We start from the raw sequence: 24,360 nt of genomic DNA on the forward strand, positions 1-24,360 counted from the left end.
CGGCCGCCGAACACCGCCCGCCGCGATTGGGTGGAAGCGCCCGGAGCCGACCCTGGATCCCGGCTGCCATGGCAACCGGCGGCCGCGGGCTGGTCCCACCCCCCGCAGGGTCCTCTGGGAGTTGTAGTCTTTTGCACACTTCCGGTGCCTGGTGTTTGCTGTTGGAGATGAGACACTGTCCTGAGGAGCGAGCATCGATATCAAACACTAACTCTGTTTGTTTACACCGGATGTTCCCTGCAGTTGCAGATTGTTTCCAAACCAGCCTCTGCAGTCTTTATTCTTCTGATTAAAAGGCTGAAAAGAGCGAGCTGTCTCTCTCCAGTGGGGGGGCCTTGGCTGAGTAGGCCCGCCCTGGAGCCTGGACACCGAGTGAAAATGGCCACTGTGGAAGATACCAGCCCCAGGGATGCACCATGGGATGACTATGCATCCCCCCCCGGAGAGTGTCTCCTCCCCCCCCCCCCGGAGAGTGTCTCCTCCCCCAAGCAAAATGTCCCCCAGAAACTGCCTCTCAAGACCCACTGTCAAACAAAGCACATGAAGTGTTGACAAAACAGAAATGGCTGGAAAAACCAAAGAGTAGCTGGACGCCAAAACCAGTCACTTTGCTACTCTTCTCCATGGACGCTGCCAGACCCGCTCCATCAGTTTCTGCTTTTGCTTCTGACCACCAGCATCTGCAGTTCTTTTTTTTGTAATCATTAAGCGTTGCCAGCCACGCTGGGATCCGTGTGATGCCCAGGCTGCTCTGCACTCGCTCAATAAACTGGACAGGGGTGTGCGGTCACTTGGGTACCAAAGGCTCACATTTTCATCACAGGGCTGTGGCTGCATGTCTCATCATTTCAACACCTCAGGCACCCCAGCACATGCTGGGTGGTTCACCAATTGCACGTGGTTTTACGTCTGAAACTTCTTGACCAAAGAGCAAATGACCCCTGAGCCGAGGCATCCAAGTAAAGCGCAGTGGGTCACTGTAAATAGGGCAAATGTGAAAGTGGCCAGAGTTGAACCACATTGGCTGGATCAGGAGAGTGCTCTGCAATCTTGGTTACAAACCTCTCAACAAGAAACAGGAGTAGACCATTCAGCCTGCTCTGCCATTTATAAATATCACAGCTCATCTGGCTGTAACCTCAAATCCACATTTCCCCCATACCACTGATAATCTTTCACCTCCTTCCTTAACAAGAATTTATCTCAGCCTGAAAAATATTCAATGGCCCTGGCTTTGACTGTCTTTAAAGAAAAAGAGGGTCAAAGAGAAATCTCGGGTGATTTCGAAAGCATATGAAATACTTGCCTTTATTAGCCAAGGAATTAAACACAAAAACAAGGTGGTTATGGTGGAGCTGTATATAGCCTTAGTTCAGCTACAGTTGGAGTACTATGAGCAGTTCTGATAACGACAGTATAGGAAGGATGTGATTGAATTAGAGAGGATGCAGAGGAGATTCACCAGGGATGGGTGGAGGAGTGATTGAGGCATGAAGTGAGGTTAGATAGGCTCGAGTTGTTTTTTTTAGAGCAGAGAAGGCTTGAGGGGAGTGTGGGATCTGATTGAGATGTACAAAGTTCAGAGGGGTAAAGATAGGGAAAAGCTTTATCCCATAGTAAAAGGATCCAATAACTAAGAAACTAAGTTTTTAGATAAGAAGCAGGAGATTGTGAGTGGATTTGACAGAAAAAGTTGGATGGTAAAGACAGGAGTCCTGAAAACATTTAAGGAATGTTTAGATGAGAACTTAAAATGCCAAAGTAGACAAGGCTACAATCCAAGTGTTGGGAAATGGGGTTAGGTGGATGATTGATGTATCCCTAATTGGGTAAAAACAATGACTGCAGATGCTGGAAACCAGATTCTGGATTAGAGTGGTGCTCGAAAAGCACAGCAGTTCAGGCAGCATCCGAGGAGCTTTGAAATCGACGTTATTCCTGATGAAGGGCTTTTGCCCGAAACGTCGATTTCGCTGCTCCTTGGACGCTGCCTGAACTGCTGTGCTCTTCCAGCACCACTAATCCAGAAAGTAGGCCTAGTTGGCCAACAGATCTTTAACCATTTAGTAAAAACTCTATAGGGTTACTTGGAACATGTCCAAGTCTAATTGACAATCCTATTCATTTATTGTCACTCCCCCATGCCTCAAAATTCAGACAATAAAGCAACAGCCATTTCATTTGGTCAGTGGTATGTTCCAAAAAGTTCAAGCGAAGTGTTAAATTCCCAGAACTTAATTTATTACGTTCACTGTGCAGGCAACAAGGTACCTGCAGTAAGATGTTTCCCGCCCAAATTGACAAATGTCGTCACCATGTCACATGATCAGGCTCTTAAAGCAGCAGTCCAACATACAGCAAAACAATATTCCTCCACTTTTACATTAGAGATTCCTGGAATGTAAGCATTCACAATATTTCCAAAATAGGTAATTTCAGAGTTCATTGATTCCTGTATGGCTTTTGGTGCAGCCCAGGCTTTCGTTTATTCTTCTTGCTGGCTTTAACCTGTTATTTTAGGTATACTAGGAACACCATCTGTTGTTATCTTTTCCTGAGACAACTGAATGTTCAGAGGCTCACAAAATGCCTCATTAATCTCCACTAAGGTACTGAGTCCCTCAGATATTCCAGTTACTGCTCTGTCCTCAGATATATCTGAGTTTCTGTTGGCACAGTTAATAGTGGATCTTCAATTAATGTTCTCCCTGGCATGTTAATCTCATTGCCAAGTTGATCTGCACATCTCCATACTACATCGTCTCAGTTGTCCAGTGTAGGAGAGTGTAGTCTATGCTATAATAATGGTATAATGCTAGCACTTTTTGATATTTTTTGGAAAACGTGACATTTGGCCTTGTTTTCTCATTGGAAAACCTGATTCTATTGTTTCCTGTCAACAATGTCTATTGTCAGGAGTGGTTTCAGCAAATCAAATGCCATGTGAAATTGACAATTTACCATGAGCAATACCGAAACTATGAAGTGTCGAGTGGGTTATGTTCCGGTATGTTAACAAAGATTAGCTGAATCTTTTGGATAGTGATCTTGTTCTTGAATTACCTTTAACAAACAAACCTTTGCAAAACCATTTGTGGCTGAGTGATAAGGAGCTGATCGGATATGTTAATTTCCATTCAGCTTCAGTCCATAAACACTTGTCATTTAAACTGTTGTCTATTATCACTAACAAGTTGTTCTGGAGATCCAAACCTCACAAAGATCTACCCCATCTTTCTATGGTTTTCTCTAAACTTAGTATCTTCATGATGGCAACTTAAGACTATTTAATATATGGGTCAACCATGATGAAAAATATTCGCCTTTCAAAAAAGGTCCAGCATAATCAACATAGATTCTTTGCTATGGCCTTGCTGGCTATTCCCATGAGAATTCCCATGGTATTAATGGAGGTAGGTTGTTTACTCTTTCACAACTTACACATATTCCCATCTCCTCCTCAGTTTTGGAGTCAAGCCCTGACCCCCAAAAATAGCTTCTGGCTATCATCTTCATTTTGACAATGCCACAACCACCTTCATGTAGTTGATTTAACACGCGTTTCCTTACTGTGGTGGAATGACGACCCTCATTCCCCAAGGGAGACATCCTGCTTGTATAGATAGTTCTAGCTACCATGCAACTGTATCGCTTCAGATCTGGGATTGTTCCTATGATCTTTTCACAAAGTACCATGTCCATCATTTCCGATAATAGTCAACCATTTCTAATGTCCTCCCTAACTTGTCCTGTCATGACCAAAGTGTTCTCTACTTATTTGAAGTAGAAAATGTCTAAATTAGGGCTGTTTATAGTTAACTTGCTTGGCAAAGGTAACATAGACAGCCCATCAACATTCCCACATGCATTGCAATAAAACAAAGAACTGCAGAGGCTGGAGGTCTGAAACAAAATCAGAAATTGCTGGAGGAACTCAGCTAGCCTGGCAGCATCGCTGGGAAGAAAGCAATGTTAACATTTAGAGTCCTGTGAATCTTCATCAAAACCCGTGTAAATTGGGTTACAGTTATTTAATTGTATAAACGAGAGCTGATAGCAACAACAACCAGCTCTGGATATGGCTGGCTGCTAGAGAAGGTATTTGTGTATGAGTTACTGTCGTCTGTGGTCTGTTGGTAGGTAAATTCCCGCCATGCAGCCATTGTTGGAAATGGTCTAATATCAAAACGATTCCAAGAACTTCTTTCTCTATCTGTGCATTTTCCATTTCTGCTTCGTTTAATGATTTTGATGCAAAAGCTATTGGCTTCTCTTCACCATTGGGTAATATGTGTGAAACAACTGCTCCGTCTCCATATAGTCATTCATTACATGCTCGTTGCAACAGTAACTTTGGGTCAAAATGGGTCAGGACTTTGCCTTTAATAAAGCTTATTTGGCTTGTTTAAAGGCCCTTTCACATTGATCTTCCCCTTCCCAATTCCAGTTCTGTCATAATAAATTGTGCAACAGCATGAGAATGGGTGCAAGATTTGGGACAAACTTGCCATAGTCATTTAGCAGATTAGAGAAGGTCTTTTTCGTTTCTTCCTGTGACTAAATATTCTCCAGGTAACACTGGGCTACTTCCAATCCACTTAAAGTCTGATCCATGTCATGTTGGAATAGCGCAGGTGATCCCAAATGGAAGTCTCTTGTATTTGAATAGTCCTTTATGTTTTACAATCAGCAAATATTTCTGTGACTCAGGATTTACATTCATATAGAGATAGTCTTGACTAAGGTCAATTTTACTAAAAAGCTGACCTCCAGCTTGATCATCAAATAATAAGTCATCGGTTAAAGGGAAAGGTATTGCTCAGTACATATAACCAGATTAATAGAGACCTTAAAATCACTGCAGATGTGTACAAATTTATATCAGCCCAGTATGTATGTTATTCATGTTTATTTCCTGTTCAGTGCGCCCTCTTTGGCTGCAGTTTCTGTATCTAGCTTCTTTATACCAGCAATTCACTGCTATGTGACCTGCTTTTCCACACCAGTGGTAATTTTGAGACTGTATTGGTACTTATCTCTCAGCCACCATTTTGCAAACTCTCATACCAGAGCTGCTGAGCTTCCTTGGCTGCTAGTTCCACCAAGATTGCTATTTCTGGTGCTTTCTTTAACTCTAGGTCCCTTTCCATCAGTAATCTTTTCATACGTTAGGCCAGCAGTGTGTATCTGCTTATTGCTTTAAAGTTGCTACAAACTAGGAGTTAGATTCACCATCATGCTTGCAGCATTTGGGGAATCTGAACATTTCACCAATGGTTTTGGTGAAAAATTATTCTGTAGGATTCTGACAACTTCATCACAAGTTTTGGAACCTGACTTCTCTGGTTATACCAGACTCCTCAGAAGGTTAAACATCCCCCCACCCCACCCCATTAATGTGCAGGCACTGTATCTGCTTCAATTTTCTTGGCTTGAACAAATTAAGAGAGTCTCTCTGTGAAGGACTTACACATTAGATTAGATTACTTACAGTGTGGAAACAGGCCCTTCGGCCCAACAAGTCCACACCGACCCACCGAAGCGCAACCCACCCATACCCCTACAGCTACCCCTTACCTAACACTACGGGCAATTTAGCATGGCCAATTCACCTGGCCTGCACATCTTTGGAGTGTGGGAGGAAACCGGAGCACCCGGAGGAAACCCACGCAGACACGGGGAGAATGTGCAGACTCCACACAGAGAGTCGCCTGAGGCGGGAATTGAACCTGGGTCTCTAGCGCTGTGAGGCAGCAGTGCTAACCACTGTGCCACCGTGCCACCCATCTTTTCATTTTCATGATATTGTATTCTGGCACTGAACTTTCCTGCCATTGTCTTTTCAAATGGGAAGGATATGATGTCCCACAAAAAAAAAATCTACACCCCTAGCTCAAAATACTTCCCTCAGGCTAGGGTACTTGTATCTCACAGTGTTCTTTTAGAATGGAGCACCGTGGCAAGTTTCTTCTGCACCTTTCACCTCTTGGATGAAGGATTGTGAATTTCTAGTTGATGATTCAACGGATGGACCAGGTGGATTTCTAAATAGTTTTTATCTTTGTCACCACTTCTTGCATTACATTCCCAAACTGACAGAAGTCTTTAACAGCAGGATCTTTATTCCAAAGTTATTCACTCCACAGATGGGCAAGTTTGCCAAATGGCCACCCCAAAATTGCCAATGACCTCTTATTATGTCACATGATTGGGCCCTTAAAGTGACAGTCCAACATACACAAGTACACAACAGTCAGCTTCTTAAAAATAGACTTAAGCCTGCCCACAAGAATTCAACTCATCTTTGCCCAATTCAGTCACAACATTGAGGCTTTTCTGTGTTGGATTAAGCAACAATACACCACAAAGGAGCAGGAAAGTGAGCCTCCTCATTGCCTAGTGTGGTGACAGGGCGTCGGCGGATGGGCCTTCCAACTCGGCTAGCTTGCCTACATCCATTATCTCGGTCTCTGGATTAACAGTCTAACAATAATATCACTAGGCCATCACCTCCCCTTGCCATAATAAGCAAAATGTATTAAATTTAATTAAATAGATAAGTTAGTCAATTAATTTCATGATATTTTGGGGGATTGTTTTTATTATTCAGAATTAAAATGTTACTGCCAAGATTGAACTATTTGCAGCCAGTATCAGCAGTGCCACTGTCCGAGGTTAGGTATAGTATCTATACCCTTTGTAACACTGTTAAGGCATACAACCAGGTAAGAAGGGGTGAATCATTCCCCTCTTTTTAAGCTTCACAGTTGACCGTAACAAAGATTTTAATTCTTTATGGCATGTAGCTGTATCACACTTCATTAAAGCATAATAGTACTTCAGATTAAGGAGCTAGTTACAAGATTTTCTCATGTGAAAGATAAGAATGATGTTGTTTACAAACTCCATGAAAATAAAGAAAAGCAGTATCGAACACAAACGCAAGTATAAATTTAAAAATAAGAGAGAGCCTGATTCAAAAAAGAAGACCAAGGATAAGAAGTCCTCAAAATCCTTGAAGTGTTAGGTCTTAACACGAGACCACAGTTGTAATTAATTAAGCAACAAGTCATTAATGGCATTAATGGTGGCTCAGTGGTTAGCACTGCTGCCTCATAGCACCAGGGACCATTGTTCGATTCCCGCCTCAGGTGACTGTGTGGAGTTTGCACATTCTCCCCGTGTCTGCATGGGTTTCCTCCGGTTGCTCCGGTTTCCTCCTACAATCCAAAGATGTGCAGATCAGGTGAATTGGCCATGCTAAATTGTCCACAGTGTTAGGTGCATTAGTCAGAGAGAAATGGGTCTGGGTGGGTTACTCTTTGGAGGGTTGGTGTGGACTTGTTGGGCCGAAGGGCCTGTTTCCACACTGTAGGGAGTCTAATCTAAAAAAAAAGTTTTAAGACACACCAATGAAGGGTACTGTCTCATTAAGTACTTTTAAGTATCAATGGTAGCCATGATGAGGTGCAGGTTTTGAACTGGGGTGGACAAAATTAAAAATCACACAATACCAGGTAATAGTCCAACAGGTTTATTTGAAAGTACCATCTTTCGGAGTGCTGCTCCTTCATCGGGTAGCTAGTGGGGGAGGATCATAGGACACAGAATTTATAGTAAAAGATCATAGTGTCATACAACTGATGTGATGTATTGAACAAACCTAGATTGCTGTTAAATCTTTAATCACTTAGAATGGGGATGCAGGTTTTCATTGATTAATATATAAATCTCAGAACTTGTTCCACGTCACAGTCCCGAGATAACTTAAAGTTTTATCAGTACAAACAAAGGTGACATCTCAGCTCGAGGTTAGAGTCTGTTTGTATCCCAATCTTGAGTCAGACTGGTTCTATTTCCAAAGTAGGAATTTATAAAAAGTCACATTGACTGACTTCCTACAGATTGTGTGCTTTTTGAATAAAATAGGATGTATCTGCAAATAAATTTGACTCAGAATTGTATAGAGAGGAGTTGATAGAACACTGAGGGAGTTGAGAGAAGGTCAACATTTGTAACGCTTCATTAATTAAATAAACAAACTATCAAGAAAAAGGTTTTACACTTTCAGATAGAATACTTCAACATTGGTTACTTAAGAACCGTTTGAAAACCGGACGATTTTATAATCTTCCTTATTTGATTAAAATTAAATAAAACATTTCCTTGACAAGTCTTTAGATGGTACTTTGGAGCAGTGAGGGTTCAGTCTAGTTACTGGCTTCACACACCACTCTGTCCTGCACTTCAAGCAACCCTTGACTCCAACTTAGATTCACCTGAACCACCCACAGCCTAAACTCCCCGATCTGAAATTTGGGAATATCTGGGATCCAGCATCAGTCCCGAGGTTGAGGTCTGGCATGGGATTTGTTTAGCAGGCTAGTTCAGCAGGAGAGCCAGTAGCAAAGAAATGTGACAAGAAAAGTATCCATTCAGAGAGAGAGAGAGAGAGAGAGAACTGACAATATGCAGAACATCTAACACTTTGTTACAGAGTAAAAAAGCTTAAAGCATCTGGTATTCCAAGTATTAATGAGGGCTGACACTGTTTGGTTTTCCAGATCAAATTAGATTGGGATCTTTCAGAGTAATGTGGCAGTAGTTTATTGCTTCTTTTCATTTCTCCTTAATGTCTTTTTCAGTACCTCATTAGCTTTGTGTGTTCAGACAAGAGCGAGTATGTTTTTTGATAGGAAAAGCTCAGCAGGTCTGGCAGCATCTGTGGAGAGAAATCAGAGTTAATATTTCGGGTCAAGTGACCCTCAGAACTCCGGGTCACTCGACCCAAAAATTAACACTGATTTCTCTCTCCACAGATGCTGCCAGACCTGCTGAGCTTTTCCAGCAATTTCTATTTTTATCTCTCATTTACAGCATCCGCTGTGCTTTTTGGTTTTTATGATAGCTATATTCAATTTTAAACCGATTACTCAACCAGTTTTAGCTACCGAAGTTAAACTGCGAGCTGTTACCCATGACATGTATTAATCTATTGAATGTGAAAAACTGGCCAGAAGATATTTTCTTATATTCTTTAAGTAGTTGCACAGCTTAGAGAGAACATTCCTTCCAATCATATACCATTGTGCCATCGCATCTACTGGGTTTGTCCAGTCAATGGGACAGGACATATCCAGGGATGGGGATGATAGTATCTTGGCCATTGCAAGATATGATATGATTCTTTAAACGTTATGATTCTTTGTAAGGAATGATTTCTTCTTCAAGTGTCTGTGAACAGGGGCCTCAGGCAGCAGGAGTGCAGGAATCGCAGTCTTTGCAATAGACCAACAGGTTTGAGTTTCTTTCATCTCAGTGGTTAGCACTGCTGCCTCACAGCACCAATTCCACCCTCAGCCAACTGTCTGTGTGGACTTTGCACATTCTCCCTGTGTTTGTGTGGGTTTCCACCTGGGTACTCCAGTTTCCTCCCTCAGTCCAAAGATGTGCAGTTTAGGTGGATTGGCTGTCCTAAATTGCCCATTGTGTCCAGGGATGTACAGACTAGGTGGATAAGCCATGGGAAATGCAGAGTTACAGAGATACGTCAGAAGAGTGGGTTGGGTGGGATGCTCTTCAGAGGGTCGATGAGGACTCGATGGACCAAATCACCTGCTTCAACACTGTAGGGATTCTATTATTCTTGTTTGGATGAAGATGAGGTCTACAGGGTAAATGAGCAAACTGGCCATGGCACCATGGTCCAGGAAGCTATTCAAATGGGGCATAGGGAGGGCAGAGGAGTGAATAGGAATATAATGACAGTGTAGTGAGGAAGATTGACACTGTTCTTTGCAGAAAAGAGGCTGACTCCACCTGACTGTGTTGCCTGCCCAATGCCAGAGTTTGGAGCACCTGTTCAGGGCTGGAGAGGAACTTGCAATGGGATGGTCCATATAAGTACCGGTGGCACAAGCAGGACAAGGAGAAAGGTCTACATAGTTATTAATGAGAAGCAAGCCTTTAAAGTAAACAGAACATCAAAAGTAGTAATCTTTGAATAGTTATCTGAGCCATGTGCAAATTGGCAAAGGGAAAATAAGACTAGAGAAATAAATGTGTCACTTACACACTGAAATACCAGAACTGGGGAATGGGATATGGAGCATTAGAATGATCTACACTTGCACAATAAAAGAACACATGGAACTGCTGATGCTGGAGGTCAGAAACAAATACTGAAAGATCTGGAGAAACTCAGCAGATCTGGCAGTATTTGTGGAGAGAAACGCAGAGTTAATGTTTTGAATTCAATGCCTCTTTGTCAGAATGGAAACCAGCTGGGAAATGGTGGATAATATGCTGATTGGTGGTGGAGTTGGAGCAAATTGATGTTAGGGTCAGGGGTTTGGGATTGGGAAGCTTGAGTCATGCTAGGACCTATACTCTAATAAATCAAATGATGGGAGAAGTGGAGAGGATTGTATGCAAAACATAGAGGCTAGTATTCCACTGTGGGACGGTGTGGAAATCAAAAAGTAGAGTGAAGTAGATATCGGGAATAGTACAGAAAATGATCAAACATGATAGGAAGGAATGGAAAGTATAAATATGAGAGTAAATTATATTGTTGCCTGAGGACGCAATGGCCTAGGTTGTATAATCACTGGAGTGTTAATCCAGAGACCAAGGGTTGTTCTGGGGACCTGGGTTCAAATCCATGGCAAAAGGTAGAATTTGAACTCAATAAATATCTAGAATTAAGAATCTAATGACTACTATAAATCCATTGTCAATTGTTGGAAAAACCCATCTGGTTCACTAAAGTCCTTTAGGGAAGGAAACTGCCATCCATACCTGGTCTGGCCTACATGTGACTCCAGACCCACAACAAAGTGGTTGACGCTGAATTGCCCTCTGGGCCATTAGGGATGGGCAATAAATGTTGTGTTAAATCCTGTTAAAGAGAGAAAAAAAACAACAAAAATAATAATTAGTAGAAAAATAAATAAAAACTAAGGGCTTAGTACCTGAATCACACTGCTTTCAAACCAATAAACTGAGAATGCAAATAGAAATAGGTATGACCTCATAGCCTTTACAGAGAGTTAACTATATGACATGGATTGGGACCCAAATATTGAAGGGTACAGCATATTTAGGCAACACAGAAAGCTAAGAAAAGGTGGAGGGTGGCTCTGTTAGTCAATGATGGTGTTAATACAATAGAGAGGTAAGAATTAGGTTCAGGCAACCGAGATATAGAAACAGTTTGGGTAGCAGTGAGAAATGACAAAGGCAAGAAGCCACTTACGGGAGTATCAATAGACACCCTTAATTGTATCTATATTCCATTCCATCTGTCACAATCTTACCCACTCAGTTAGTTTGATTATATGTTGTTGAAAAGACAGATGAGTTGTCCAAGCCTTTAAATTTACACCCATTAGGACAAGTGCACAAATGCTAACTATCAAACAGTCAACACAATTTGATACTACAGGAGAACTGGATACTGAATGATTAGCAAGTCAACTCTCATTGGCCAAAGGATTGCCTTGGAGAATGCAACTGGAACGATAGACTCCTCAACCTCCTGGGTAATTCAAAAACAGGGCAAGGCTTGAACATGTTCCTTTTTTCTGCAGAGAACAGATTCTTGTGGCTGAAGTCTTGATTAGAGTGGGGTTTGAAAAGCACAGCAGGTCAGGCAGCATCTGAGGAGCAGGAAAATCGACGTTTCGGGCAAAAGCCCTTCATCAGGAATGATGCTTGCCACATTTGGCCACATAATGAGCTTGACTGACTAAATTGGGTTGGGATATCTGGTGGGCATGGATGGGTTGGACCAAAGGGTCTGTTTCCGTGCTGTACGTCTCTATGACTCTATTAGCGCACTTGGGATTGCTCAGCAAGTGTTGCCCAACTGTGGACTCACATCAAACAGTAGATGTTTAGTTTTGAAGTTTGCACGTATAGGCTGTAAGTTGTTAGAAATAGCCAAAGAAACACGTTATTGATCTGATCAGCCAATTGGTCTTTGTATCTGGCATAGCCCTAGCACTGAAATTGATAACAACATTGCTGAATGTGTGGTGGGCAGAAGGTCCTTTTGAACTGACGGCAACATGTTTGAACAACAGGTTAAGTAAATCAAATAAAAACCAAAAGAACTGCGGATGCTCAAAATTAGAAACAAAAATTGCCAGAAAAGCTCAGCAGGTCTGGCAGGATCTGTGGAGAGAAATCAGAGTTAACATTTCAGTCCAGTGACTCTTCCTCAGAACTGATGGTAGCGAGGAAAAAGTTTTTTTTATGCAGAAGATTGCGTGGAGGGAGGGTATAAGGAGTAAACAATAGAAGGAGATGGAGTCCAATGAGAGAGAAGAATAGTTGGACAAACAATAGAGTGGTTAACAATCAGCCTGGGAGAATGGATAGCTATTAATGGGGTCAATTAGTGGCTAACAATGGGTAATATATGTAATAGCAGACCACATGATAACAAGGCCTACTGGATGGCGGTGAGGGGGTCGGGGTGAGGGGGTCGGGGTGGGGTGGGGGGGGGCGGGGCAGGAGAGGGGGGAAGGTTAGAGTAAGCATGTGGGAGAAGGTGCCTGAAGCCCAAAAATTATTGAACTCGATATTGAGTTTAGAAGGCTATAGAATTCCCAAGTGGAAAATGAGGTGCTGTTCTTCAGCTTACGCTTAGTTTTTCTTGAGCACTGCAGCAAGCCTGAGACAGAGATGTTGGCCAGGGCACACAGTGGTGTATTGAAGTAGCAGGCATTGGAAGCACACAGTCTTTTTGCGGGACAATCCATGCTTTGTTATCCCAAATGTAAAGGGGACCACATTGTGAGCAGCAAATGCAGTAGACTAGATTGAGGTTGAGCAGTGGCTATTTCCAGTAACAGGCCCAAAGTGTTTTGCTGGTGGTCCCAGCTCTAATTTCAGATGAGCTACACTTAGCCATGTTTTCCCTTTTGTCCCTTCCCACCCCTTTTCTGGTTTCATTGGCCTCTCCCACACCCTTTCTCCTCACCTTACCTCGTACCAAACAGTTGGATTGAATTTATTGTCACGTGTACCAAGGCACAGTGAAAAACTTTGTCTTGCGAGCAATACAGGCAGATCACAGAGTTAAGTAGCATAGGTAAGTGAATCAAAGGTACACAGCGGCAAAAAGAAAAACACAGGTACAGGTGAATGGTAAGAGTTTGTGAGTCCATTCAGTATTCGAACAACAGTAGGGTAGAAACTGTTTCAAAACCAGCTGGTGCCTGTGTTCAGGCTTCTGTACCTTCTCCCCGATGGTAGAGGTTGTAGAAAAACATTGCCAGGGTGGGATGGATCTTTGAGAATGCTGGTGGCCTTTCCTTGACAGTGAGCCTGGAAGATGGATTCTATAGATGGGAAGTCGGCCTTTGTGATTGTCCGGGCCGAGTTCACCAATCTCTGTAACCGTCTCCGATCTTGAATGGTACAGTGGCCATACCAGGTAGTGATAACATCCAGACAGAATGCTCTCGATGGCGCACCTATAAAAGTTGGCAAGGGTATTCACCGTCATGTCAAATTTCCTCAGCTGCCAGAGGAAGAAGAGACGTTGTTGGGCCTTTGTAACCAGTGCGTCCACATGAAGAGTCCAAGAAAGCTTTTTGTGGATGACCACTCCCAGGAGCTTGGCACTCTCTGCTCGTTCCACCTCTGTGCTGTTAATGTGTAGGTGGGCATAAGTAACATCCTGCTGAAAGTCAGTAATGAGTTCCTTGGTTTTGCCGGCATTGAGAGCTCGGTTGTTCTCAGTGCACTATTTTTCCAGGTCTCCCACCTCCCATCTGTAGTTTGTTTCATTGCCATCTGAGATTCAACTGACTATGGTGGTGTCATCAATGAACTTGTAAATGGCATTAGTCTGGTATTTGGTGACTCAGTCATGGGTGTACAGTGAGTATAGTAGGGGGCTGAGTATGCACCTCTGGGGGCTCCAATGTTGAATGTTAATGACAATGAAATATTGTCCCCAGTCTTTACTGATTCTGGCCTGTGGGACAGGAAACTGAGAGTCTAGTTGCAGAGAGTGGGGCTTAGTCTGAGGTCACTAAATTTAGTAATCAGTCTCAAGGGCATAATGGTGTTGAAGGCTGAACTGTAGTCAATGCGTAGGATTCTTACATAGCTGTTTTTGGTGTCAAGATGTTCTAGGGAGGAGTGAAGGGCAAGTGATATGGCACCTGACATGGATCTGTTGGTCCAATAGGCAAATTGGAGTGGGTTAAGAGTAGTGGGGAGGCTGGAGTTGATTAATGCCATGACCAGCCTTTCAAAGCACTTCATGACCACTGAAGTTAGGGCCACTGGGCGATAGTCATTGAGACATGCTGCATGAGCCTTCTTAGGCACAGGAATGATATTGGTCCTCTTGAACCAGACAGGGACAATGGCCTGCTGCAGGGAGAGGTTGAAGATGTCTGAGAAGACCTCTGCCAGTTGATCTGCGCATGCTCTGAGTGCACGGCCTGGTATTCCGTCTGGTCCCAAACCCTTCCTTGGATTCACACAAAGGAAAACTGATCTGACCTCTGATGCAGTGACTGTTGGAACAGGTTTGTCAGGACTGGTCGGAATAGGTGTTACCTCTCCGCCGAAATGCTGCTCAAAGCAAGCATAGAAGAGACGGTCTGGAAGGGATGTGTCATTTTCTGCTATCTTGCACTGTCTCTTTTTAGAACCTGTGATGTCATTCAGTCCTTGCCATAGTCACCGGGTGTCTGTCTGGGTCTCTAGTTTGAATCAGTATTGGTCCTTGGCTGTCTTAATGGCTCTGCGAAGGTCATACTTGGATTCCTTACATTTGAGTGGGTCTCCTGATCTGAAGGCCTCATGCCTGGTTTTTAGCAGGTTCTGTATGTCCTGATTCACCCAGGGTTTCCTGTTGGGGAACACCCGGATTGACTTCCTCGGTATGCAGTCCTCCACACACTTGCTGATAAAGTCTGTGACGGTGGTGGCGTACTCAACCAAGGTACCTGCGGCCTGTTTGAACACGGCCCAATCAGACAGCACCAGAGTTGATCCTCTGCCTCCTCCAACCAGCACTGGACCTGTATCCACGAGGGGCAGTTCTCCGGCTTGAGCTTTTGCATGTAAGCTGGGAGAGAGAACACGGCATTGTGGTCGGAGTTCCCGAAATGAAGGAGGGGGATGGAGCAGTAGGCATCAATCAGAGTGGTGTACCAGTGGTCTAAATTGTTCAGGCCCCTGGTGGAGCAGGTAATCAACTGACTTTCAGAAGGATCTGTACGTGGAAATGTTTACTGTGCAGGGCAACCATTGCTGACAGATGACGTGGGGAACACCAGGGATCCGTGAGGGCAGTTCAGTTGTATTCTTTCACCTAGCTCCCAGATCTTCCTGCCATTGCTTCTGAGAGCTTTAGTTCAAAGGCAGGATAATGTGGCAAATGCATTAATTGAAAGCATAAGTAGCTCTGCCACTTAAATAGAAAAAACTGACCATCCATCACCTGGTCTGCCAAGTTGTGCTGTGCACACCCGCAGCTTCACTCGACTGGGTAAATCAAGTTCAGCATTCAATGCACACGTTTTAGAGGAACCACATCAAATCACATCAGCTTCTCTACAGGAGACAAAAACATTGGCTCCCAGAAGGAAAACCCAGGCACTGGCATTCGTGTAAAACCAGCCTGCTGTGATATGTTGTGCACTGTTATATAATTCATGAGTAATACTGGTCATAGCACTGGTAATGCTAGTCAGGGTGCCTGATGCCAGTTGGTCATCTGTCATTATGGTCATAGACTTAGCAGTAATGGTTATGGCACCCATATGCATCAATGAGTGTGGTGCTCTATAACACAGGTATCGTTGCCCAAATAGGATTTATTAGGTCAGTTGTGAAGAACTAAAATGAAAATTGCATATGGAAAAGCTACTGAGGCTGGCAGGGGCCTCTGGTGCTTGTGTGGGTGAGGGCCCACAGCCATCTTATTGGCAACATCAATTGAAGCACTCATTGAAGATTCTGAAACCTATTTTATTGGAAATCTAAATCATAACAGCATACACCGCTCTATGAAAATGGCAACACTTAAAAAAAAAGAAACATTGATAAAAATGCAGAGTCCCTCCCTCCTCTTCACTGTGACACCGACTCTTGTGCCAGGCTGCTTTTTCTTGTTCTGTTTAGGTCCATGATCTTCTCTGATATATAACCATGGACCCGGGCTTGCTCCTTACAGACCCCTTCAGTACTAATCCCCTTAGATCTGAGGTAGTGGCCGTAGCAAGCTGAAGATAGGGAAGAAAAGGGGGAGAATATAATTAATGAAGTCATAATACTGCAGTGTGAATTAAATAATATTTAACGGAAAGGGTTTACAACAGGGATATAAATGACACCTTACAAGCTAATACAATAAGACACATTTTGGCAGGTGTGAACCTGGAACACCTTAAAGTGTTCACACCATCAGATATGATTGGAGGGGAACCTTGTACACCCCAAGGCCTGTATCAGCCTTGGCAGCAGACACGAGAATTTAAACAGATTTCTGTGCACAGGTTAAGAGAAAGGACAGAGATTTCTAGTCATTGTACAGGAATGAAATAAAAACAATGACTGCGGAGAGTCTGAAGAAGCCATTCCAGACTTGAAATATTTACTGTTTCTCTCTCCACAGATGCTACCAGACCTACTGAGTTTCTCCAGCTATTCTCTGGTTTAGATTTCCAACATCTGCAGTAGTTTCCTTTTTTTAAAAAATACATTTTTATTTATTTTGACATTACAACAATACAAAACAATATAATTCAAAACAGTACAAGGTAAGAACAATAAAAAACCAAACTGCACTCATGTACAAACATACAAATCTATATACAAAAAACTAAGTATGCAAATAAATAATAACTAACAACTAACTAATAAATAATAATAATAATAATAATAATAATAATGTAGCTCAGTGAGACAAAACACTGACTCTCAGCCATCAAGAGCATTAATTTACACATATTCATACATTCGCAGTTCCCCCTCTCTGGGTATTAGACTCTTAAAACCCAATCATTACAGCTATTTAAAAGCCCTTATTAGTGTGGCAAACAGATCTGTGTCCACGTAGTCGAAAAAGGACTGCCATGTCTTATAAAATTCTCAATCTTATGATGCACCATGCTTGTAAGAAAATCCAAAGGGATATGCTCCACAACTGTCTTACGCCAACCTGACAAACTTGAAGGATTTTCAGACACCCAATCGAATAGAATATTCTTTCTTGTGCAAAAAGTAAGGATGTTGAAAAGTTTTAGCTAATTTCGTAAGGGGCTGCTTACGATGCCAGATAAAAGAGCTGAACCAGCCGTTCAATTTCCTGAACATTTGCCTAGTGAAAATCAAGGGGAGCATTCACATAGGGTACAATAGATGGGGGACAATGTTCATTTTAACGAGGGCTATCCGACCTAACCAAGTAACCGGAAGCGCCTCCCATCTGCAAAGATCTTGTTTTTGTCAAATAAATGAACAAAATTAGGTTTAAACAGCCAATCAAAAACTTGAGTAATGAATATACTCAAATAAAGAAAGCCCCCTGTGACCACTTAAAAGGGAAGAGAGATTCGCCCTTAAAACCTAGAATTCTCGTGAGACCACCCATAGGCATAACCTCTGATTTTGCAAAACTGATCTTGTAACCCAAAAAGGTGCCAAACGAATTGATACATTGTATCAGACGGGACACCAAAACTGCTGGATTTAACAAAAAGACGAGGACGTCATCTGCATTCAACAAAATCTTAAATGATTTTGACCCCACTTCTGGAGCCAATATATTAGGATCCCTACAAATGGGCTCCACCAGCAGCTCAATCACCAATGTAAAAAGCAGTGGTGAAAGGGCACAGCCCTGTCGGCTGCCCCTAAAGATATTAAAATTGCTTGATCTCACACCATTGGTGAGAACCACAGTGAGAGGATCACTATAGAGAATCTTTACCCATCTTATAAAGGCTTCACCCAAGCCAAAGTGCTCTAGAGTATAAAAAAGGTACAGCCACTCAACCTGGTCAAATGCATTCTCTGCATTTGGAGAGATCACCAATCCCTGTACAGACTGTTGCTGACATGCTTGAATTACAATAAGCAGCCTCCTAACATTATTGGAGGATCTGCGACCCTTTATAAATCCCGACTCGTCTTCTTTAATAATAGAAGGCAACAACACAGTTTCCAGCCTTAATGCAAGACTTTTTTTATGATTAGATTCGCTACAGCGTGGAAACAGGCCCTGCAACCCAACCAGTCCACACCGACCCTCCGAAGAGGAACCCACCCAGACCCATTTCCCTCTGACTAATGCACCTAGCACTATGGGCAATTTAGCATGGCCAATTCACTTGACCTGCACATTTTTGGACTGTGGGAGGAAACCAGAGCAAACTCACGCAGACACGGGGAGAATGTGCAAACTCCACACAGACAGTCGCCCAAGGCTGGAATCCTGGTGCTGTGAGGTAGTAGTGCTAACCACTGAGCCACTGTGCCACCCAAGTTTTGGAAAAGATTTAAAAATCAACATTTAAAAGTGAAACGGGCCTACAGGAAGCACAGTCCACTGGGACTTTCCAGTTTTGAAGAAGAAGAGAGGTACTGGCCTCTCTTAGAGATGGGGAAGGGCGATCATGACTGTATGAGTCATTAAACGTGTTGAGCATCGGGCCTGACAATATGCTTGTAAATTCCTTATAAAATTCACTGGGAAGTCCATCAGGACCAGACGCCTTTCCATTCTGAAGCTGCGACACGGCCTCCTGCACCTCTTGCTCTGATAAGGAGCATTGAGAAAACAACTCTTGTTCAGGGGTTACACCTGGAAGCTCCAAGTTCTTGATAAAAGACTCCATCCTAGCCCGCCCATCCTCACAAACTTCAGACTGGTAAAATCTCTGAAATGCCCCATTGATCTTTTTAGAATCACCGGTTGGGTTTCCAGCATATTCCCTAATCGACATAATGGACTGGGGGGAGCGGGGGTGGGGGTGGAGGGTCACTCTTTTTCCTGGCAAGCACTTGCCCGGTTTGTCACCATGCTCAAACAAGCCTTTGTCTTGCAAAAGCAAGCTTCTTCTTTCCTGTCTGCGTGAGCGTGGAGTTCAATGCAGACCGGAGCACTTAGCCAACAAGGGCCTGTCAGAGTAAGTCTCCTCAGCTGCCTTCAACCATACTTTGGGCAGACATCGCTGTTCACCATCTGCCACTCCCCTCTGGTGGAATGGGAAATGACTAACCCATAAGCTTTAGCTGTTTCCCAAAGAACAGACAGGCTACTAGCCAAACCTGGTCTAGAAATGCCCTGTATTCATTAGAGGAATACTCCACAAACTTACTATTCTTAAGGATTAAGGGATTCATTTACCAGTGCCTTAGACCCACTGCAGCATTTCCTTTTCCGAATCACCGCCACTGAGAAGTCCTGGAAAAACATGATCCTACAGCCCTTGTAAACTAAGGCCTTCAGATCCTTCCCCTGGACTCTGGAAGCTTTCATGATTTTCTGCTTTGTCTCTATAATTGTGGAACGGCACCAGGATAGAGCAAGGATGTTGGTCCAGACCAGACCTCCAAGCCGTGACCCAATGAGCCCTCTCAATCTTCAGACCTCCCATTCCAGCCTCCAAGTTAAGGAATTTCAGCAGCCAATCCTCAATAAATTCCATCGGTTGCTCACCTTCCTTACTCTCCGGCAAACCAACAATCCAAATATTTTTCCTCCTGCCTCTGTTCTCAAGATCATCAACCCAGTCAAGCAAAGTACGGACCTGGGCCTAGATCCTATCCTTGGAGGAATCAGTCTCAGCTTCTACCACTGTGACCCTGCGTTGGACCTCGTCCGACCTTTTCCCGAGGTCTCCCAGCTGCAGCTCGTGCTTCTGCACCGTAACAGAGATCAGGGCCGGCATCTCCAATTTGCTTACCCAGCATCTCGCGAGATTTTGTGAGTTCCGATACCAGGGCCAAGTAAGAAATAGCATCTGAGAATCCTGTGGGTTGGGCCGTGGTCCCAGCCTCAGATGAGCCTGCTTCCTACTTAGGCATCCCTGGACGGCGAGATCGTAGGTAAGTGACTTCTTAGAACTTTCTAGGACTCTGTGACCTTTTCAGAGTCCTAGAATACCACGATGACTTGGGTAGAGTGGGTTAGGGCTTTGTCCCGCCTGCGATGCAGTGCGGAGCTCAGCAAAGCAATCTTCCTAGATTGCCGCCATCTTGGTTCGCCCAGTATTTTGCTTTTATTACAGCATGAAAGTTGTTAATTTTCTGAGTGTATCAGACTGATCTCGACAGAATGATCTGTTTAGCCAGCTTGAAACCCTCTCTCTGAGTTTCATGAACAGAAATTGTTGGAAAAGCTCAGCAGGTAGAGAGAAATCAGAGTCAATGCTGTGGGTTGAGTGACCCTTCCTCAGAACTCCCTCTGAGTTTGTTTGAGTAAACACAACTTTGATCCGCAAACATTAGTCCTCGGTGATCTGTGTAGGAAACTAAGCACAACAATGTGAATGGTACATTCAAAGCAGGCAAGATGTTTAGGATCCTGAAGGCTAGGTATCAAGGGCATGTAAGGGAACACATAAATGCAATTACAGTTTGCAATTGAGCTTACCTTTAACAGCACTCAGTTTAACAGGAGAAAGTGCAGGTTTCGGTACCGGAGGTGTGTCCGCGTTGATGAAGCGGGCACACACTCTGCCATGAATCGACCTATTGCGGAGCACGTCCGAGCCCCATACAGCGGCAGCCAGGGTCTTGACAAACATCGAGTTTGTCTTCGATCGCAGAACATTTTCCCATTGGCGCTCTGTAATCTCCAGACCACCCTGAAGTTGAACCTGTGGTAGAAGAGTGTACATATGGGTTTTCTGCTGGAAATAATGCAGTTTAGTGCACTGTGAACATACAGAGGCTACGTACACACAGTTGAGATGCGGAAGACTGCGGACTGAGTCCAATTTTTAACATCACAGCCGCCATACTACAGGTGCACCATTACTTGGTGCAATGTGATGATAATTAGTGGTATAGTGGACAGTGAATCTGATTATCTAAAAGCACAACAGGATCTTGATCAACTGTGCCAATGGGCCAAGGAACGGCAGATGGAGTTCAATTGAGAGAAATGCGAGGTGTTGCATTTTGTTAAGACAAACAAGGGCAAAACTTATACTGTTAATGGGAAGGCAGGTTGTCGACCAGAGAGATCTAGGGGTTCAAGTACACAATTTCTTGAAAGTGGAGTTGCAGTTCGACAGAGTGGTGAAGAAGGCGTTTGGCACGGTTGTCTTCATTGGTCAGAGCAGAGCATCGAGTATAGGAATTGAGATATCATGTTTCGGCTATACAGGACATTGACGAGGCAAGTTTTGGAGTACTGCATACAGTTCTGGTCACCCTGCTGTAGGAAGGATGTTATTAAATTGGAAAGGATGCAGAAAAGATTTTCCAGGATTTCACCAGGACTGCAAGGTTTGAGTTATAAGAGGAGATAGGCTGGAACTTTTTTCTCACTGGAATGCAGGGAGTTGAGGGGTGACCTCATTGAGGTTTATAAAATCATGAGGCGCAGAGATAAGGTGAATAGCCAAGTTATTTTCTCTAGAGTAGGGGAGCTCAAAACTAGAGGACAAAGGTTTAAAACGAGAGGGGAAAGATTTTAAAGGGACCTGAGGGGCAACGTATTTACACAGAGTTCGTGTCTAGAATGAGCTGCCAGACATAATGGTAGAGAGTTACTACACTTAAGAGACATTTGGACAGGTACATGGATAGGGAAGGATTAAAGGGATCTGGGCTAAATGCAGGCAAGTGGGACTCGTTTCGTTTCAAAACCTTGTTGGCATGGACAAGTTGGGCTGAAGGATCTGTTTCAGTTCTGTATGACACTATAATTACCATTCCATCGATAGGAATATAGAGATTGTCTGCACAGGTGCTGGCCTCTCCGTCTGTGCCAGTGAATGTGGGTGAAGGCTCTGTATTCATCTGCACTGATCTGGGCAGTGCTGGTCTCGTCAGATCCACGGCCCGTCTGGAGAGTGCAGGTTGGCGTGCTACAACAGACAGCAAATAGAAAAATTAGCTCCTTATTCTCAGCTTCCCCAGACTTGAATCTAAAACATGAAATCACATCATCGCGTATTCAGCAATCAGATCAGTTACGCTGGGCGCGGTTTAGGAGTCGCTCTTGGAGTCGGCAGTTGAGGTCCTGCAGCTGGTCCATTCTCTCCTGCAGGCGACGGATGATTCTTGTAGCCTCCTGCAGGTCACTGTTTAGGGACTCCACCTTCTGCCTGAGGACTTTGTTCTCAGCTTCCACCTGCATGAGCCCTGGTTTCCTTTCCTGCCAGTCATGTCCGACCATCCTTGGTGGAGGGGTCATCTCATTCTCAAACCCTCCTGATACAGAGAGGGGGTCTGTCATATTCCCCAGAGCACAGTCGGGCATCTCGGTCTTGAAACCATCTATTAGCCTCTGCAGATGTTTTCTCCATGCACTTTCTGTCCGAGCTCTCTTATCCTTCTGCCAACAAAGAGAAATTGGCATGGGTGAGAGATACGGCTCCATACATCAAGTGCTACCCTTTATTAGATGTGTCTCCGCAGTGTGCATTGTTGACCATATCTCACCAAAACCAAATGAATGGCTTAAGCACCTACCGTTGTCACACCGATGGCCTCCAATACTCTCTTCCCCTGTGTGTTTCTGCTTGGGCCAGGCCCATCACTGGCACTGTCTGATTCCACATTGCTATCCCAGGTAGGATACTTCAGCAGTCTATGTTTAGCTCTTTCTGCTCTGATCTCTTCAGGGGACTCTGGAGATGAGATCACAAAAAATTTAATCAATACCTCATCATCAAACACAACTGTTATCTCAGATGATCACACTTACCTGCGAGAAGCATGATCTGTGCTTTATAGTATGGATCATTGGGGCTCCGCGTATATTCACCAGAGTTATAGTCCTCTGACTTGCCAATGCTCGCCTGGATCCATCGAACCATATATACCCTGCTGGGATTGTGGGTCAGCAGCTTAAACTTTTGGATGTCCTCCTGAATGGACACAATCCTAGATACCCCATTGTCATCAAGGAATCTGACAAATGCAAATTTTGCGACTGCCGCCATTGTATCTGAATGAGGTGGAAAACATTCAAAAATTACATCCAAAGCAGACTTTTCAATTAAATTTGTAAAAAGATTTAATTTCCAGCTATAATGCTGCCTTTAGTTTCCCCGGTTGGGGAAATCTTACCTGACCATAGAGCTTAATGCTGCCATTGATTTGTGAATGCCATTTTCAAACACCGCACCAGGGCAGGTTCTGCATAGAAACAAGCACACAACAATACCTTTACATACTGATATGAGTAAGCATATATCTGTTTCTTAAAACCTTTTCTAAAACACACCTTACATGCAGCACTTCTACATAACAGAGGGAAAGGTGTCCATCCAGGCGGGAAAACCAGTAAAACGTGCGAAGGATGTATACTGGTCTGCTGCAGTACAACCAATATGTGAATTTCCAGGTACCGTTTTTTAATTTTGTTTTTCACTTCTGGGTGTGCTTATTAATTCATCTGAAAATAGATCCTTCAAATAAAGATAAAAGGTGGACACCCACTGCTGAGCATGTTTTGTTTTGAAAGACTGGGCAAGTTTGCAACGTTCACTGTGACTGCGGGCCTCCCTAGGCCCCTTTCATTTCTCCAGTTTGTTCTTCTAGTAGAAGTCCCATCTCTCTGTGTCCAGTTCTGCTGTGAAGTGATTAATAAACTAACATTATCTTCAAATGATTAACAATTATTAAATTAATAATGATTAAAAGGCAGCAACACCAGTGATAAAAAGAAACAACAGTGAACAAAATTTTAAGATTTTTAAAAAAAAAAATTGTGTGGGCTGCAAAAACCTGCCCAGTGGGAAAAACCAGTAAAAACAACACAGGTGGAAGTAAGCGTACTGGTACTACTGGTCGTCCATTTTGAGGGTATACAAGATGAGTCAGACCAGTATGTGTCATTCACAACTTTTACTGGTTTCTCCTTCAGGGTGGGAACAAAAATTGTCTGGGCAGCAAACAAAAGGACAACAAAAATTGTCTGGGTTGCAAGAAAAAAAAGGCCTGTGCATTCATGTTTGTATTAAGAAGTATAATTAACATAATGTAGTGAGTGTGATAGTATGGTGATGAGTGTTAATTGTACTAATAACAATCTTCAGGGAATTGAGTGAGAAACTGTTTGTTGCCACGCGGAACGCAGGCGCGGGGCCCAGGTTTGCCGCCGGGCCTTCTCTGGGCGGTGCACCAAGAGGGGCGGAGAGGTGC

At 43.5% G+C, this 24,360-nt stretch overlaps 1 protein-coding gene across 5 annotated transcripts; it reads right to left on the reverse strand.

Moving 5' to 3' along the window:
* Positions 1-15,981: 15,981 nt before the first annotated feature.
* On the reverse strand, positions 15,982-24,262 carry LOC140479152 (BEN domain-containing protein 5-like). Of its 5 annotated transcripts, XM_072573115.1 has the most exons (9): positions 23,995-24,262; positions 23,441-23,788; positions 23,284-23,352; positions 22,919-23,161; positions 22,684-22,841; positions 22,186-22,546; positions 21,919-22,076; positions 20,633-20,858; positions 15,982-16,256 (listed from the first exon to the last, which is right to left on the reverse strand). In XM_072573115.1, the coding sequence occupies exons 4-9, from the start codon at positions 23,154-23,156 to the stop codon at positions 16,105-16,107; spliced, it is 1,293 nt and encodes a 430-aa protein (XP_072429216.1). In that variant the 5' UTR covers positions 23,157-23,161; positions 23,284-23,352; positions 23,441-23,788; positions 23,995-24,262; the 3' UTR covers positions 15,982-16,104. The 5 variants fall into 5 exon arrangements, with proteins under 5 accessions (XP_072429216.1, XP_072429218.1, XP_072429219.1 ...); XM_072573117.1 differs by lacking the exon at positions 23,995-24,262 and having other exon boundaries at positions 22,186-22,543; positions 23,441-23,923; XM_072573118.1 differs by lacking the exon at positions 23,995-24,262 and having other exon boundaries at positions 22,979-23,161; positions 23,441-23,922.
* Between the last annotated feature and the right edge of the window lie 98 nt (positions 24,263-24,360).

Source organism: Chiloscyllium punctatum, chromosome 6, assembly GCF_047496795.1.
Source record: "Chiloscyllium punctatum isolate Juve2018m chromosome 6, sChiPun1.3, whole genome shotgun sequence".
Taxonomy (NCBI): Eukaryota; Metazoa; Chordata; class Chondrichthyes; order Orectolobiformes; family Hemiscylliidae; genus Chiloscyllium; species Chiloscyllium punctatum.